This window comes from Loxodonta africana, chromosome 13 (genome assembly GCF_030014295.1).
Source record: "Loxodonta africana isolate mLoxAfr1 chromosome 13, mLoxAfr1.hap2, whole genome shotgun sequence".
NCBI classification, from domain to species: Eukaryota; Metazoa; Chordata; class Mammalia; order Proboscidea; family Elephantidae; genus Loxodonta; species Loxodonta africana.
Window position 1 is genome coordinate 22,779,124 of NC_087354.1, and position 13,009 is coordinate 22,792,132.

At 56.5% G+C, this 13,009-nt stretch overlaps 1 protein-coding gene across 1 annotated transcript in view; it reads left to right on the plus strand.

The window, feature by feature from the left end:
- The window catches only part of RGMA (repulsive guidance molecule BMP co-receptor a), a 52,878-nt gene extending 41,480 nt beyond the window's left edge, over positions 1-11,398 (plus strand). The window contains exons 3-4 of the mRNA XM_010593849.3: positions 1,673-2,178; positions 9,001-11,398. Of these exons, the coding sequence (XP_010592151.3) occupies positions 1,673-2,178; positions 9,001-9,717 (1,223 nt within the window). The 3' untranslated portion in view covers positions 9,718-11,398. The remainder of the gene's footprint in view (positions 1-1,672; positions 2,179-9,000) is intronic.
- Positions 11,399-13,009: the final 1,611 nt, after the last annotated feature.

Genomic DNA, 13,009 nt, shown 5'->3' on the forward strand with positions numbered 1-13,009 from the left:
TCCCCCACCCCTCAGCCCCTGGTAACCGCTGATCGACTTTTGCCTCTCTGCACATTTGCCTATTCTAGCTATTTTCTAATACACATTTAAATAAATAACTTCTTAAATTAAAATATATATATATATTCACCAGTTACCACCTGAAATGACCGTGTTTGCTCACAGTGTTACAAACACAAGTTGTGTTTCAGGAAGTGCAGCCATAGGGGAAAAGCCTGGATTTCAGAACAAGGCCAGCCTAAGGCCTGGCTTTCCTAGACATGGTGTGGACTCAGGCAGGCATTTCAGCTCCCTCAGGTGTATTCAGGAGAGCGCTGCCTGCCCACCTGTGGAGGCAGGAGAGCACCATGAGACTACCCAGCACAGGCCCCACAGCCCCCAGCAGGGCTTCCACAGGGCAGCCGTTGGATGGTGAAGTGCTCTAGTGCTCTTTTGTTGGCCTGCCCTCAAATGGTTCTCTCTGCCTTTACTTTTAACTCAGTTTTATAGATAAAAAGCCAGTGCCAGAGAAACAGTTTGGTTTGTCCAAGGTCACAAGCCTTCTGGCCCAGCCAATAGCAGCAGGGGTTGCGGCCTCAGAGCCTGGGCCTCCCAGCGGGTCCTCCAGCCCCTTTGCTCCTCAACCTGTACAGAAACCTGCTTCTCCTGCCCATCTGCCTGCCTAGCCACTTGTGGTCATTATGGGCTGTGCCGAAGAATCCAGAAGGCCAGGAAAGGGTAGGCTCCATGTGCCTAGGTACAAGATTTGGGTTGTGTTACAGCCCAGTGTTCTCCGTCACAGTCATTTTGGCTAATTATCATGAAGGTTTCAAAGCTTGTGAATGGCTTTTTGAAAAAACACAATTTAAAGGAGATCTGAGGTTGCTTCCCAGTTTGCTTTCCTGAACAGGTTAGAGAGCTACAGGAACGAAGAGGGAAGCCAGCCACACTCCACAGACGAGGTGACTGGAGCCAGGCCCTTGTGACGAGTGCTAATATAATAATCATAGCAGCCAGCATTCATTGAGCTGTCGCTGTGTGCCAGGTGCTGTCCTCAGTCCCTTAGATGTGATAACTAATTTAACACTCAACCACCTTGTATGGTAAAAATGGTAGGTACCATTAAAAAAAAAAAACCCAGTGCCGTCGAGTCGATTCCGACTCATAGTGACCCTATAGGACAGACTAGAACTGTACTATTACCATCCGATTTTCCAGATGAGTACAGTGTGGCACAGACGAGTTTAAGTAATTTACACAGGGTCACACAGTGGCAGAGCTATGGACACACACATAAAAATGGGGCTTGGCTTCAGTGCCAAAGGTTTGTTGGTTTTGCCAAAATTCTCAAGGGTGGCCCCAAAAGTGTCAACAGACATAGAAAGCCTGAGAGTGGCCTGTCAGATCCCTCAGCCGAGCTTCCCCGAAGCACTGACCCGCACCTCTTCCTCGCAGGTGGGGAGCTGCTGGAGGGCCCACGGCTAGCCCTTTCAGCACCTTTGATTAGAGAAGGGTGCCCTGTCCACAGTTCACCTGCAGGAAACGTCTCACATCCAATATGCAGACATGTGGCTGGGGCCACCTTAGATGAGGGGCCCTGTTGTCACGCACGCCTGCAACCCTGGTCCGTGGAGGGGCACAAGAGCTCTGGGGTGACGCTGTCGTGACGCTGTGTCTGTGCCTCTCTCCACAGCCACCTTGCCGTGCAAGATCCTCAAGTGCAACTCTGATTTCTGGAGTGCCACATCAGGCGGCCACTCGGAGGACGCCCCCGAGTTCTGCACGGCCCTGCGCGCGTACGCCTACTGCACGCGGCGCACGGCCCGCACCTGTCGGGGCGACCTGGCCTACCACTCGGCGGTCCATGGCATAGAGGACCTCATGAGCCAGCACAACTGCTCCAAGGATGGCCCGACCTCGCAGCCGCGCCTGCGCACGCTCCCGCCGGCGGGGGACAGCCAGGAGCGCTCTGACAGCCCCGAGATCTGCCACTATGAGAAGAGCTTCCACAAGCACTCAGCTGCCCCCAACTACACGCACTGTGGCCTCTTCGGGGATCCGCACCTCAGGACTTTCACAGACCGCTTCCAGACCTGCAAGGTGCAGGGCGCCTGGCCGCTCATCGACAACAATTACCTGAACGTGCAGGTTACCAACACACCCGTGCTGCCCGGTTCCGCCGCCACCGCCACCAGCAAGGTAAGCGTGAGGGTGACGCTGGGCAGCCCTGCAGGTCACAGCACCCAGGCGTTGCTGTCACAAGGGTCCAGTCACAGCCCCCGGGTGCCTTCTGCACCTACTATGTTTGTATTTCTCAGTAAATAGGAAAATTATTCAGAAAGGAATGTTCTGGAAATTCTGCCATGGGATAAACCAACCTGGAGCCACCTCTACATGTTGGGTGTTTTTCAATTTACTGGACACAGCCAACTAAAGGATTATGAAATCAATATTCTGGTGCCAGAAACGTGCATGTGTATGTGTGTTTATGTGTATGTGTATATTCCTTTGTTTTTTGTTTGTTATAGTAGGACAAGATAGCATAGGAGTCCCTGGGTGGATTTAGCACTCAGCTACTAACCGAAAGTTTGTGGTTTGAATCTACCCAGAGGTGCCTCAGAAGAAAGGCCTGGCCATCTGCTTCTGAAAGGTCACAGCCACGAAAACCTTAGGTCGTGCAGTTCTACTCTGAAACACATGGGGTCACCACAGGTTGGGATGCTTCGATCATTGCCCTCGAAGACCTTACTGTCTAGTTGGAGCGAATGCCACTCTTGGAAGTGGCCCAGCCTTCCTGCTGGGTACTGTAGTGCTGCCTGGTAGCTCTTACTTTTGGCTGCACATTTAAAAACCGAAGGAGGTTTTAGAGTATAGTGATTCTGGGTCCTACCCCCCAGACTGTTTGAAACCAAATCTCGGGGAGGGGGTCAGCCTTGTGTTATCTAAGCCCCCAGTGGTTCTGCCGCTTTGTGGGTTGGGAAAGACCAGTCCAAGGCCCAGGCTGCAGGGACCAGTCTGATTCTTCGTCTCTTTGATGTGCACAGGCACTTGAGAGGAGGCAGCCCCAAAGCAGAGAGGGCTGTGGGTGTCTGGGGATGGGGGAAGATGGAATGGAGGAGAGACGGAGAAGCACCTTGACTGAGCACCTCCAGGGCCGCCCACGCACCTCCCTCCTTCTCCCTCGGAGCAGCCTGGCCTGGCTCAGGCAGCACCATTTGTGACAGATGCAGAGCCTGAGGCTCCGAGGGGCGCAGCAACCTGCCCAAGGTGCAGTCAGCCAGCAGCGTTGAGCTAGGGCTCAGCCTGGGGCTCTGTGAGTCCAAGCCCGGTGCCTTCTCACGCATCACCTGGCAGTTCAGTTCTGGAGCCCTAGGTGCTGCTGAGAGCCTGCCATTTTGTAATCCCAGAGGCTTCAGCGTCTGGGCAGCAGGAATCAAGTCCTCACGGGGCCACAGCAGGAGGCAGCCGTGGCCCGCAACCCAGGCAGTGGGGCCTCTCCAGGCCTTTGCCCATCCACTTCTGAGGAAGGGTCCCCATTGACCTCATATTCAGACCCACCCAGAGGAGGCTGGTGGGCTCCAGAGTCCAGGCGATGAGGACATGTCTCCCTCCTCAGTGCACCCCTAGCCCTGCCCACCACAGTCCATGGGTTCCAGGCTGGCAAGAGGGAAGGTGCAGCCCATCCACAGCCACTAGTGGCCCTGGGCTTATTTTCCACGGACCAGCGTGTTAGAAGGCAGTGCGTCACCAGTGCCAGTCTGGTCCACGAGGGTGTTTCCATCTCTTCCTGACCCTCCACACCTCAAAGTACACTGTGAAATGGACCTGCCAGCAAGGAAAATGCTCAAGTCCCTGCTGCTTCTCTCTGTTCCGATGGCCCTCACATACACCCAGGGGGTCTCTCTCCTAGGCCGCCCAGCTTGGGAGAAAATAAGCAGGCTCTTTGTCCAGTGGACGCCCTCACAGGCCCTCAGCGCCCGGCTGCATGTGGGGCCTGCCCAGGGCAGCAGACGTGTGGCCAGCACCTCTCCACCTGCTGCCCCTCCTAGCCCTCCACAGTCCAAGGGGCCTGCTACAAGGACCCAGCCTCCTTCCCTGAGGGTCCTGCACCTACCTACCCTCCCCCCCTAGAGCCAAGGTAAATGAATATAGGGAGCCTGAGGCTGCAGCTTCTAAAGCCAGCAGCAGACTCTGCTTGGGAAGTGCCCTGGCCTCCCGTGACATCCTGAGGGCTGGCAAGGGAGGGGAGTCTGAGGGCGGGAGAGGGACCTGGACCCCAGGTGGCCTGCCCCTCCCAACCCAGGGCGGCATGGGCACCTAATGTGCCCAAAGAGCCAGGCCACGTGTCTGTGTGGAGTTGCGATTTGCTGGTCAGCAAGGCAGGGCTGCTGCCCGTTGACTGGGGGTCACAGGTCGAGCGGGAGCCTCCCCACTTCCTAGGCAGCACAGTGTTGGGGCCTGCAGCTTGCGCCTGCGCTTAGGACACCTGCCATACCCCAGCCCCCCGCAGACCACACCAGGCCCATAAGCCCAGGGATGCTGTCAAAAATCCAAGTGAATTAACCATTCACTCATTGACTCGGGTGTGTCACTCATTTTACTTGGCCAGCATTTTTGGAACACCTGCTCTGTTCAGCTCACTGCTGGGTACTGTGGGAGGCAGAGGATGGCAGAACCTGCCCTCTGAGCAGGGTGGCCGGCAGGGAGTGGGTTCCAGAAGGATGCAGGGTGCATAGCAGAGCCTGGCTGGCCCAATCCCTCTCAGCGCAGACCGTGGACGACCTCTGCTGCTCTTTGCTGAGAGCTCAGTGGCCTGCCATCATCCCATCAACCAGGAGGCAGGTGCGGCCCTACCAGAGGCCAGAACTGAGGCCAGACGCGGGGCCTGTGGTACACCCTTGGCCTGCCCCTGCCTGTTCTTTCAGGCCATACTCAGGTGTCTCTGTTGGTTCAGCAACTTACACACGTGTCCATCTCTGTGCTGGCCATTGTGCTCCCTTCCCGCAGCCCTCGGGCAAATGGACAACAAAGACCAGCTAAGGGGTGTGCTGTGAGTCACATCAAAGATGTGCTGAAACCCGTGTGAAATTGTGCACTACAGATAGTAAATAAACACCCACCAGTGAGCTCATGCATACCTTGCTTACTGGTTGATCTGCCCCTGGCTGTGACAGGTGCTGTTTGACAGATGCTGAGATCCTTCCGGGGCCCCAGTTCTTCCAGGGCACTGGGGAAGGCTCCTAGGAGTTCTTCACGGAGCTTGGCCCTGAAGGACATGGGCCAGCAGGGGCCCCAGGTAGAAGAGATGGGAGGAGGCAGCAGGGAGCCAGGCAGGGCGTTAGAGAGCAGCCCAGAGCCTCGGGGAGCAAGGAGCTGGTGTGCCTGGGGCAGTGGGCCCAGGACCCACAGGCAGGGCCCAGGAAGCCAAGGGGCTTTTATCTCCAAGGTGATAGTGCTGCTATGGCTTTTGTCACCCCCACGGGGTGCCCAGACTCCTGTGCTCACCTGACTGCCCCCCGCTTCATTCCCGTCAGCTGGGCAGACCCCACCTCCACCCTGCCTGCAGGGCTCCACTGCATGCCGGCCCCTTCCCGGCTGCCCAGAGCATGTCCACCCTGCCTGACCCTTACCCTTGACCTCACAGCCCTGCAGCCATGAGCTTGGCCTTCTCAGATGGACGCTCTGTGTGGATGAGGCCTGACCCACACACCTGGAGTCTTCCCCTCCCCTGCCCCATAAGGCCTCACCCAGGGCCCTCTGCTCATTTCCCGTGAGACTGGCATTATCCAGCTCGCCGGCCACTCTGTCCTGGTGGACAGTCAAGGGTCAGTGCTTTCCAGCTTCCTGCCCCCTAGGCCTGGCTTCTGTTGGTGCTTGTCCAGATGGAGCGGGAAGGTGCCAGGATCACCCCCTGCTGAGTGCCCAGCCCCCATGCTTACACCTGAGCGTCTCCCTCTTCCCAGCCGTGCTACTTACACTTTACAGGAGAGGAGCCTAAGGTGCAGGAGGTCTCTCAGCCTCCAGGCCCTGTCCCCCCTTTTCCTCTTTGCCCAAGCCCTTCCCAGGCTGTCACACTACGTAAATCCTCTCCTTCCCCAGGCCTCTCCTGGGCTGGGAGCTCCAGCTTTTGAACTGCCCTGTTCCCTTGTGTCCCCAGCTTCTAGCATGGGGCCTGGCCTAGTGGTGGGCTCAGTACATAGCTGTAGATGAGGCCTGGGCCCTGCCTCGTGCCCAGCCCAGTGGAGAGAGCTGCAGCCTGGCGGATGGTGGTGAGCCCCTGGGGGCAGTGCAGGCAGGGGTGGCAGCCACGCCTGTGGACGCGTTGGCAGCACGCCGCCTGGCTTTCGACAGGCCCCCTTCATGCTGTTACTTGTGGTTGACTCCCTGGCACTGGTGCCAAGAACAGTCAGGCAGCCTGTCAGCCTTCCAGAAGGCTGTCTCCACTAGCGATGGCGGTTAGAGTCAAAACCAGCCTTTCCTGTTCCAGGGAGACGGATGGGACTTGGAAAGCAGGGCTCCCCTCTCACCCCGTGTCTGTGTGGCCCTGCACAGCAGGGCAGGGACACCAGAGTCTCTCTTCCCTCTCCCTCTCCCCAAATGGCAGGACCACCCACTACCCAGACCACCCTGGCTGGGCCCACCTCCCAGCCCCCGCCACAGGCAGCCCCCACATCAGGGGCTGGGGGAGCAGCTGGATGGAGAGGAGAAGGAAGCCTGAGGCTGAACCATATGAAGCTGCCATTTTTTATCTGTCAGAGATGGCAGAATAGCAGCAATTTCACGTGGTCCAGTACTTAGGGCTCCAAGCTGGAGGGAGAGGCTGTAGCCACCTGAGACAGCCCACAGCCAGCCAGGACCAGGTCTGTGCAGGGGCGGCTCAGCCCTCCCTGGGAGGGAGACAAGGAAATGGAGTCTGTGCCCCAGGCATGTCAGGGCCCCCCAGTTTAGTGCTTGGTCCACCCCAACAGCACCTCCACGGCCCCCGGCTTAAGAGGCAGTCCCCCCTCCCTGCAAGAAGGTTGGTCCCCTTCAGCAAGCAGAACGTGTTCCTCGCAGGCTGGCGCACCCGCCCGGCTCCCAGCATCACAAGACTTCTGGGGTTATAATGTCTTTTGAAATCTGAAGGAAAAAAAACTAATATAATCCAACCTGGATTGGATTGGTCTTTATATCAACACAGTTGTCAAATATAATTTATGATATTTCCGTTGGAGGAAAGGGCCCATGAAGGCAAAAGTGCTTGAAGCCCTGAAAAGTCATACTGCAGCCCTGCCCCCTTGCTGAGTTCCTCCCACCCCTGCCTCTCCAACTAACTGGGTTGTCATAGGGGACTTTCCTCAGAAGCTCTGGCTCAGGGTCTTCTTGCCTTCTTGGCTTTTCTGATGGTCCCTGGCCCCTCATGCACTGGGCACCCCCTGGCCTGCCAGCACTCACCACCTCGTCACCCCTAAGTTTTACGCTGATGTGGAAACCCCCAGAGCAGAGACGACAGAGCCGGGACACCTCCAGCCAGGCTCTCATTACCCTATCGGGTTGCTCACACTAGACCTTTATGCAGCCCTTTCCTTGTCCTTGGATCTGTCCTTTAGTACCTCCTCCTGAGGCCACTCCCTGCCAGGCCTTGCCCTCAGCCTCCTGAGTCGCTGGAGGACAGCAGAGTTCATATCTCTGCCCTCAGTCATGCCTGAATTGCGGCCAGACACACTCCCCAGCCTGCAACTGTGCCTCAGACTCTGCTCTCAGCCTCTCTTGGCCGACTTCTCCCTTGACTCTCAGGCCTGACCTGAGCTCTTCTGCGGCTCTCCCTGCTGTCCCTTCCCCCACCAGAGCTGGGTTTTGTTTCCTCCTGATTTTTAGCACCTGGTGCCCTGCTAAAAATTGACAGACACTGCTGTTACCCCAGAAAGTCCTTTAGCTCCCCCTATTGCTGCTATAACCCATTGCCACAAACTTAAAACAACAGAAATTTATCCTCTTACAGTTCTGGAGGAGGGCGCTCGTGGTTCAGTGGTAGAACGCCCCCCCTTCTGTGCAGGAGACCCAGGTTCCGTTCCCAGCCAGCGCACCTCATATGCTGCCACCATTCACCTGCCAGTGGAGGTTTGCATGTTGCTATGATACTGACCAGGTTTCAGCACAGCTTCCAAACTAAGACGAGGACGAAAGGCCTGAGGACCTATTTCTGTAAATCAGCCAGTGAAAATCTGGTGGATCACAATGGTCCAGTCCACAGCCAATCGCGGGGATGGCACAGGACCAGGCAGCATTTTGTTCCGTGGCTGTGAGCAGGGGACTGACTCAGCGGCAGCTAATAACAACAACAAATAGTTCTGGAGAAGAGAAGTCTGAAATGAGCTTTAAATCAAGGTGTCAGCAGGTCTGGTTCCATCTGGAAGCTCTAGGGGAAAATCCTTCCTTTCCTCTTCTAGCTTCTGGTGGCTCCAGGCGTCCTTGGCTTGTGGGCCCATCACTTCAGTCTCTACCTCTGTGGTCATGTTGCTCCAACTTAAGACCTTTACCTTAATCGTATCTGCAAGGCCCTTTTTGCCACATAAGGAAATGTTCACAGGTTCAAGTATTTTTTTTTAAGTATAAAAGGCAAGTTTTAAAGAACAAGATTAAAAACAAATCAAACCAGTTACCATCCAGTAAGTTCGGACTCATGGCATTCCCGTTTGTGTCAGAGTAGAACTGTGCTCTCTAGGGTTTTCAAGGCTGTGACCTTTCAGAAGCAGGTAACCAGGCCTTTCTTCCAAGGAGCCTCTGGGTGGGTTTGAACCACCAACCTTTCAGTTTGTAGTCAAGTGGTTAATTGTTTGCACCACTCAGGGACTCCTTGAAGTCCATAATAGTGCAGAACCGTGACCAAAATTGTGATGGGAAGGTCTGGGACTTCCTGGGGCCTCTAGTGCAGAGCATCCTGAGGGGAGGTGAGCTGGGCCTTCTCTCTCCACAGTGAACATCTGCTGACCTGAAGTTGCTGGCACCACCTAACACCCCTCCTCTGCCCTCTCCCCACAGCTCACCATCATCTTCAAGAACTTCCAGGAGTGCGTGGACCAGAAGGTGTACCAGGCTGAGATGGACGAGCTCCCAGCTGCCTTCGCCGACGGCTCCAAGAATGGTGGGGACAAGCACGGGGCCAACAGCCTGAAGATCACGGAGAAGGTGTCCGGCCAGCATGTGGAGATCCAGGCCAAATACATCGGCACCACCATCGTGGTGCGCCAAGTAGGCCGCTATCTGACCTTCGCCATCCGCATGCCTGAGGAGGTAGTCAACGCAGTGGAGGACCGGGACAGCCAGGGCCTCTACCTCTGCCTGCGGGGCTGCCCCCTCAACCAGCAGATTGACTTCCAGGCCATCCATGCTGCTGCCACTGAGGGCCATGGCACCCGCAGGCCGGCAGCTGCCAGTCCCATGCCCACAACCCCCGAGACCTTTCCCTACGAGACAGCGGTGGCTAAGTGCAAGGAGAAGCTGCCCGTGGAGGACCTCTACTACCAGGCCTGTGTGTTCGATCTGCTCACCACGGGCGACATGAACTTCACGCTGGCTGCCTACTACGCCTTGGAGGACGTCAAGATGCTGCACTCCAACAAAGACAAGCTGCACCTGTACGAAAGGACTCGGGAGCTGCCCGGCCAGGCAGCCGCCGCACCACTACCCCTGGGCCCCAGGTCCCTCCTCAGCACCCTCCTCCTCCTCCTCCTTGCCCTGCTCCCTGTGTTTTTGTAGGACGCAGAGGAGGTGAGAGATCTGTCCCCAGGCACGCGGGCTCCTGCACCCTGGTTTCTCCATCTAAGGTGCCGGCCAGCAGGTGCAGAGAATGGCAGGCCATTTCCTGCAGCCCAGCAGTCTCCGCAGGACTTGGGGAGCAGAGGAGGCCACTAGACCAGGGCCTGTGGGACAGTTACCTCAGAGCTGCTTCGGCCTGCCTGCCAGCAAGGGCTCAGGGGCTTGGGACGCTCCCTTGGCCCCCTCACTAGTGCACGTGACAAGGTTGTGGTGACTGGTGCTGTGATGTTTGTGACAGTAGAGTTGTGTGAGAGGGGAGCCAGCTCCCCTCGACCCTACCCCGCAGCGTGAATGTGCAAACCAGAGCCCCAGGTGAGCCCCTCCCCACCCACCAGAGAGACACTGGGACCCGTCAGAGTCAGCCCCCCTACTCCCCTGAAGTGCACTGAAACAGTCTAGGCCGACTGCCACAAGCTGGTCCGCGGGGCGCCCTGTGCCTGCCACACGCACACACCCCACACGAGCACACTCACCCTCGTGCCCCAAGCCAGAGGAGGGTGCCCCAGCTATCCTGCCCACCGTGGGCTGAGTGGGGCTGAGGCATCAGTGAGGACCCATCCCCAGGCAGGGCTGTCAGCCTCTTTAGCAAACTGATGACATCTGTTGGCCACAAGGTCATGCCCTCCTGGTATCTTCCTGCCCTTGACCGCTCTGTGAGACCCCACGTCAGCCCACCCACCTAGAGAGCGGCGCTGGAGGGATGGTGACTGTGCCACTTGCGGGCTCGGATACCTTTCTCTGGCCCCTCCCCCCACCCACCCCCACTGTGCATTGGAAGCCGGTCCTTGGTTCTAAACGTTTAAACATAGAAGAGACCCTGTTGACTTCTGTTCCTCTCCAGTAAAGGGCAGAGCCCCTGGGCAGGGCACTTGGGCCGCAGGGTGTGAGCAGGAGACAGTGGCCAGGGCCAGCTGGCCTGCCCTGACCCTCTGCTCTCTCTCCTCACCTGTTAGATGCTGCCTCACTCCCTGCCCCGTCTACCATGTCTGGAGTCTGGGGAGAGGAGCAGGGGACAGAAGGCCTGTGGCCCTGAGCCTCCCTGGCAGGGTCTCCTCTCTCCCTGTCTTCACTAAAGTCATCCCTTCCCATAAGTTCTGTGGCCACGCAGCCAGGAGAGATGCCCCCCCACCCCAGGAGCCCTGGCCTTGCTGCTGTTCCGAGAACCCCAGGCCAGCATGGGCCTGGGCTCTGCCCCCCAGAGGCGTGACCAGCCCCGGAAGGCCATCATCCCGGACACCCTGCAGCCCCCGCACTGTGTCCGCCCGTCCGTCTGTCTGCTCTTCCCCAGGGACCTCTCATACACTGGCCCCGGAGGCTGCAGAACGTGCGTCTCCCCACCCCTTCAGAGAGGTCCTGTTCTCTCTGCCAAAACCGCGTGGTCAGCGGGAGGGGACCCAGCCTCGGCCCTTCCTGCTGGTTGTCATACTGCCCCTATGTTGGAAGTAGAAAGTGAAGCACTTTATTTTGGTTGTGTTTGATCGAGTTCTGCTTGGAAGTGAGGACCCCTCACTGCGCCCATGCGTCTAAGACCCGTGTGGAGTGTCACCGCGTGTACATACTGTAAATTATTTATTAACGGCTAAATGCAAGTAAAGTTTGGTTTTTTTGTTTTGTTATTTTCTTTTGGACAATGTCCTTGAGTTTCTTTTCTGAGCAGACTTTGGGTCCCTTGGAGGGTGGAGGGTCAACTTTGGTGGTACATGTGGACTTGGGGGTGGGTGGGCTGTGTGTGTGTGTGAAGAGTGTTGTGTGTGTGGAGGATGCAATAATTTAACAACTAAAGCCCCCTCTTGACAACAAGCTGTCTTTGGGGCTTGGTGGGTCCAGGTTCGTCTCTTGCCCTGGCCAAGTTAGAATATTCTGGTGGAGCCCAGTGGCCACACAGTGGGGGAGCATAAAGTGCCCTCTGGGACAAGGCTGGGTGGACTGGCCAGAGATCCCAATGACCCCATCTCAGCAGCTATTGTCAGTCTGATGAGTTCCAGATGTGAGATGGCTGCTGTCACTCTCCTGCCGGCTCCCCTCCCCAAAGGCATGACCGGCCCCAGAAGGCCCCTCACCGTGTCCACCCATCCATCCACATCCCAGGGCCAAGTCCCCTCCCTGCGAAATCTGGAGGCAGAGAGATGGACGTGCCAGGAGGACCGCCATCCACGTCAGTATGAGAAGGGCCACAGCACTCATGGAGCAAGGTTCATTGCTGGGCCAGGTCACATTTCACATTTAAAAGCTATTCAGAGTCAGGAACGAATTCCTTCCCATCTGAAAAATGAAGACACATACTTGGAGAGACAACTTGCCTAGGTTTCCCAGGAAGGGGAGGGTCAAGGTGTCCACCTAGATCTGTTTTGCCTGAAGTTCCTGCTCTTAGCACTGAATGCCATGAGGCAGACTAACAGTGCAGTTAAGTCAGGCCACATCCCAGCTCCTTCACCTTCCACCTGTGCGACTTTGGGCAGGTTAGCCTCTCTGAACCTCCATTCCCACCTCTAAAATAAGAAGTGCCTATCACATAGGGTTGTTTGGAGAGTCAATGAGTTAATTCCTGTGACATACTTGGAATAGGGCCTAGCACACAGTGTCCAGTGGTGGTACTGTCATCATTATACCAAAGGAAGAGTGAGAGAGTGGGTGGGAGGGGAGAGGAGAGGGCCACACCAGCCTTGGAAGCTTGTGAGGGAGGTGAACGAAAAGGTTGGCGAGGTGAGGAATCCAAAGAGTGAGCATTTACACCAATACCAGGCAGAACGGGAAGGCTAAAAACAGGATGGGGGAACTTTCTGGAGCCCTGACATTACACAGGCTCCCAGTGAGAACATAGGAGTTCAGGGGATGGGGGCAAGGAACCAGGTTGGAAAAGACAAAATGAGGCCAGAACAAACCCACACCTCTTATCCAGTTGCCCAAACTGTTAGTACTGTCAGTACCTACTGATACAATGCTCATCCTCAGGAGCACCTGACGTGACATAAATAACTTCAATGGGGGAGGCATCACTGAGGCGGCAGAGCCACTGGCACATGGCCAGCGCAGAAGAAGAGATTATCGAGGAGGCAGGGCACGATGGAGGAAGAAATATCTCTAGTCCACCATCAGATGAAAATACAGCGGGCATTTGCCAGAAAATGGTTTGGAATTTTTTCAGGACCCTAAAATTAACCAGCTGCAATTCTCTCCCAAGCACCAGGCTACCAGTTGCCCTTATGAACATGGAAATTTGAGTTTCACCACG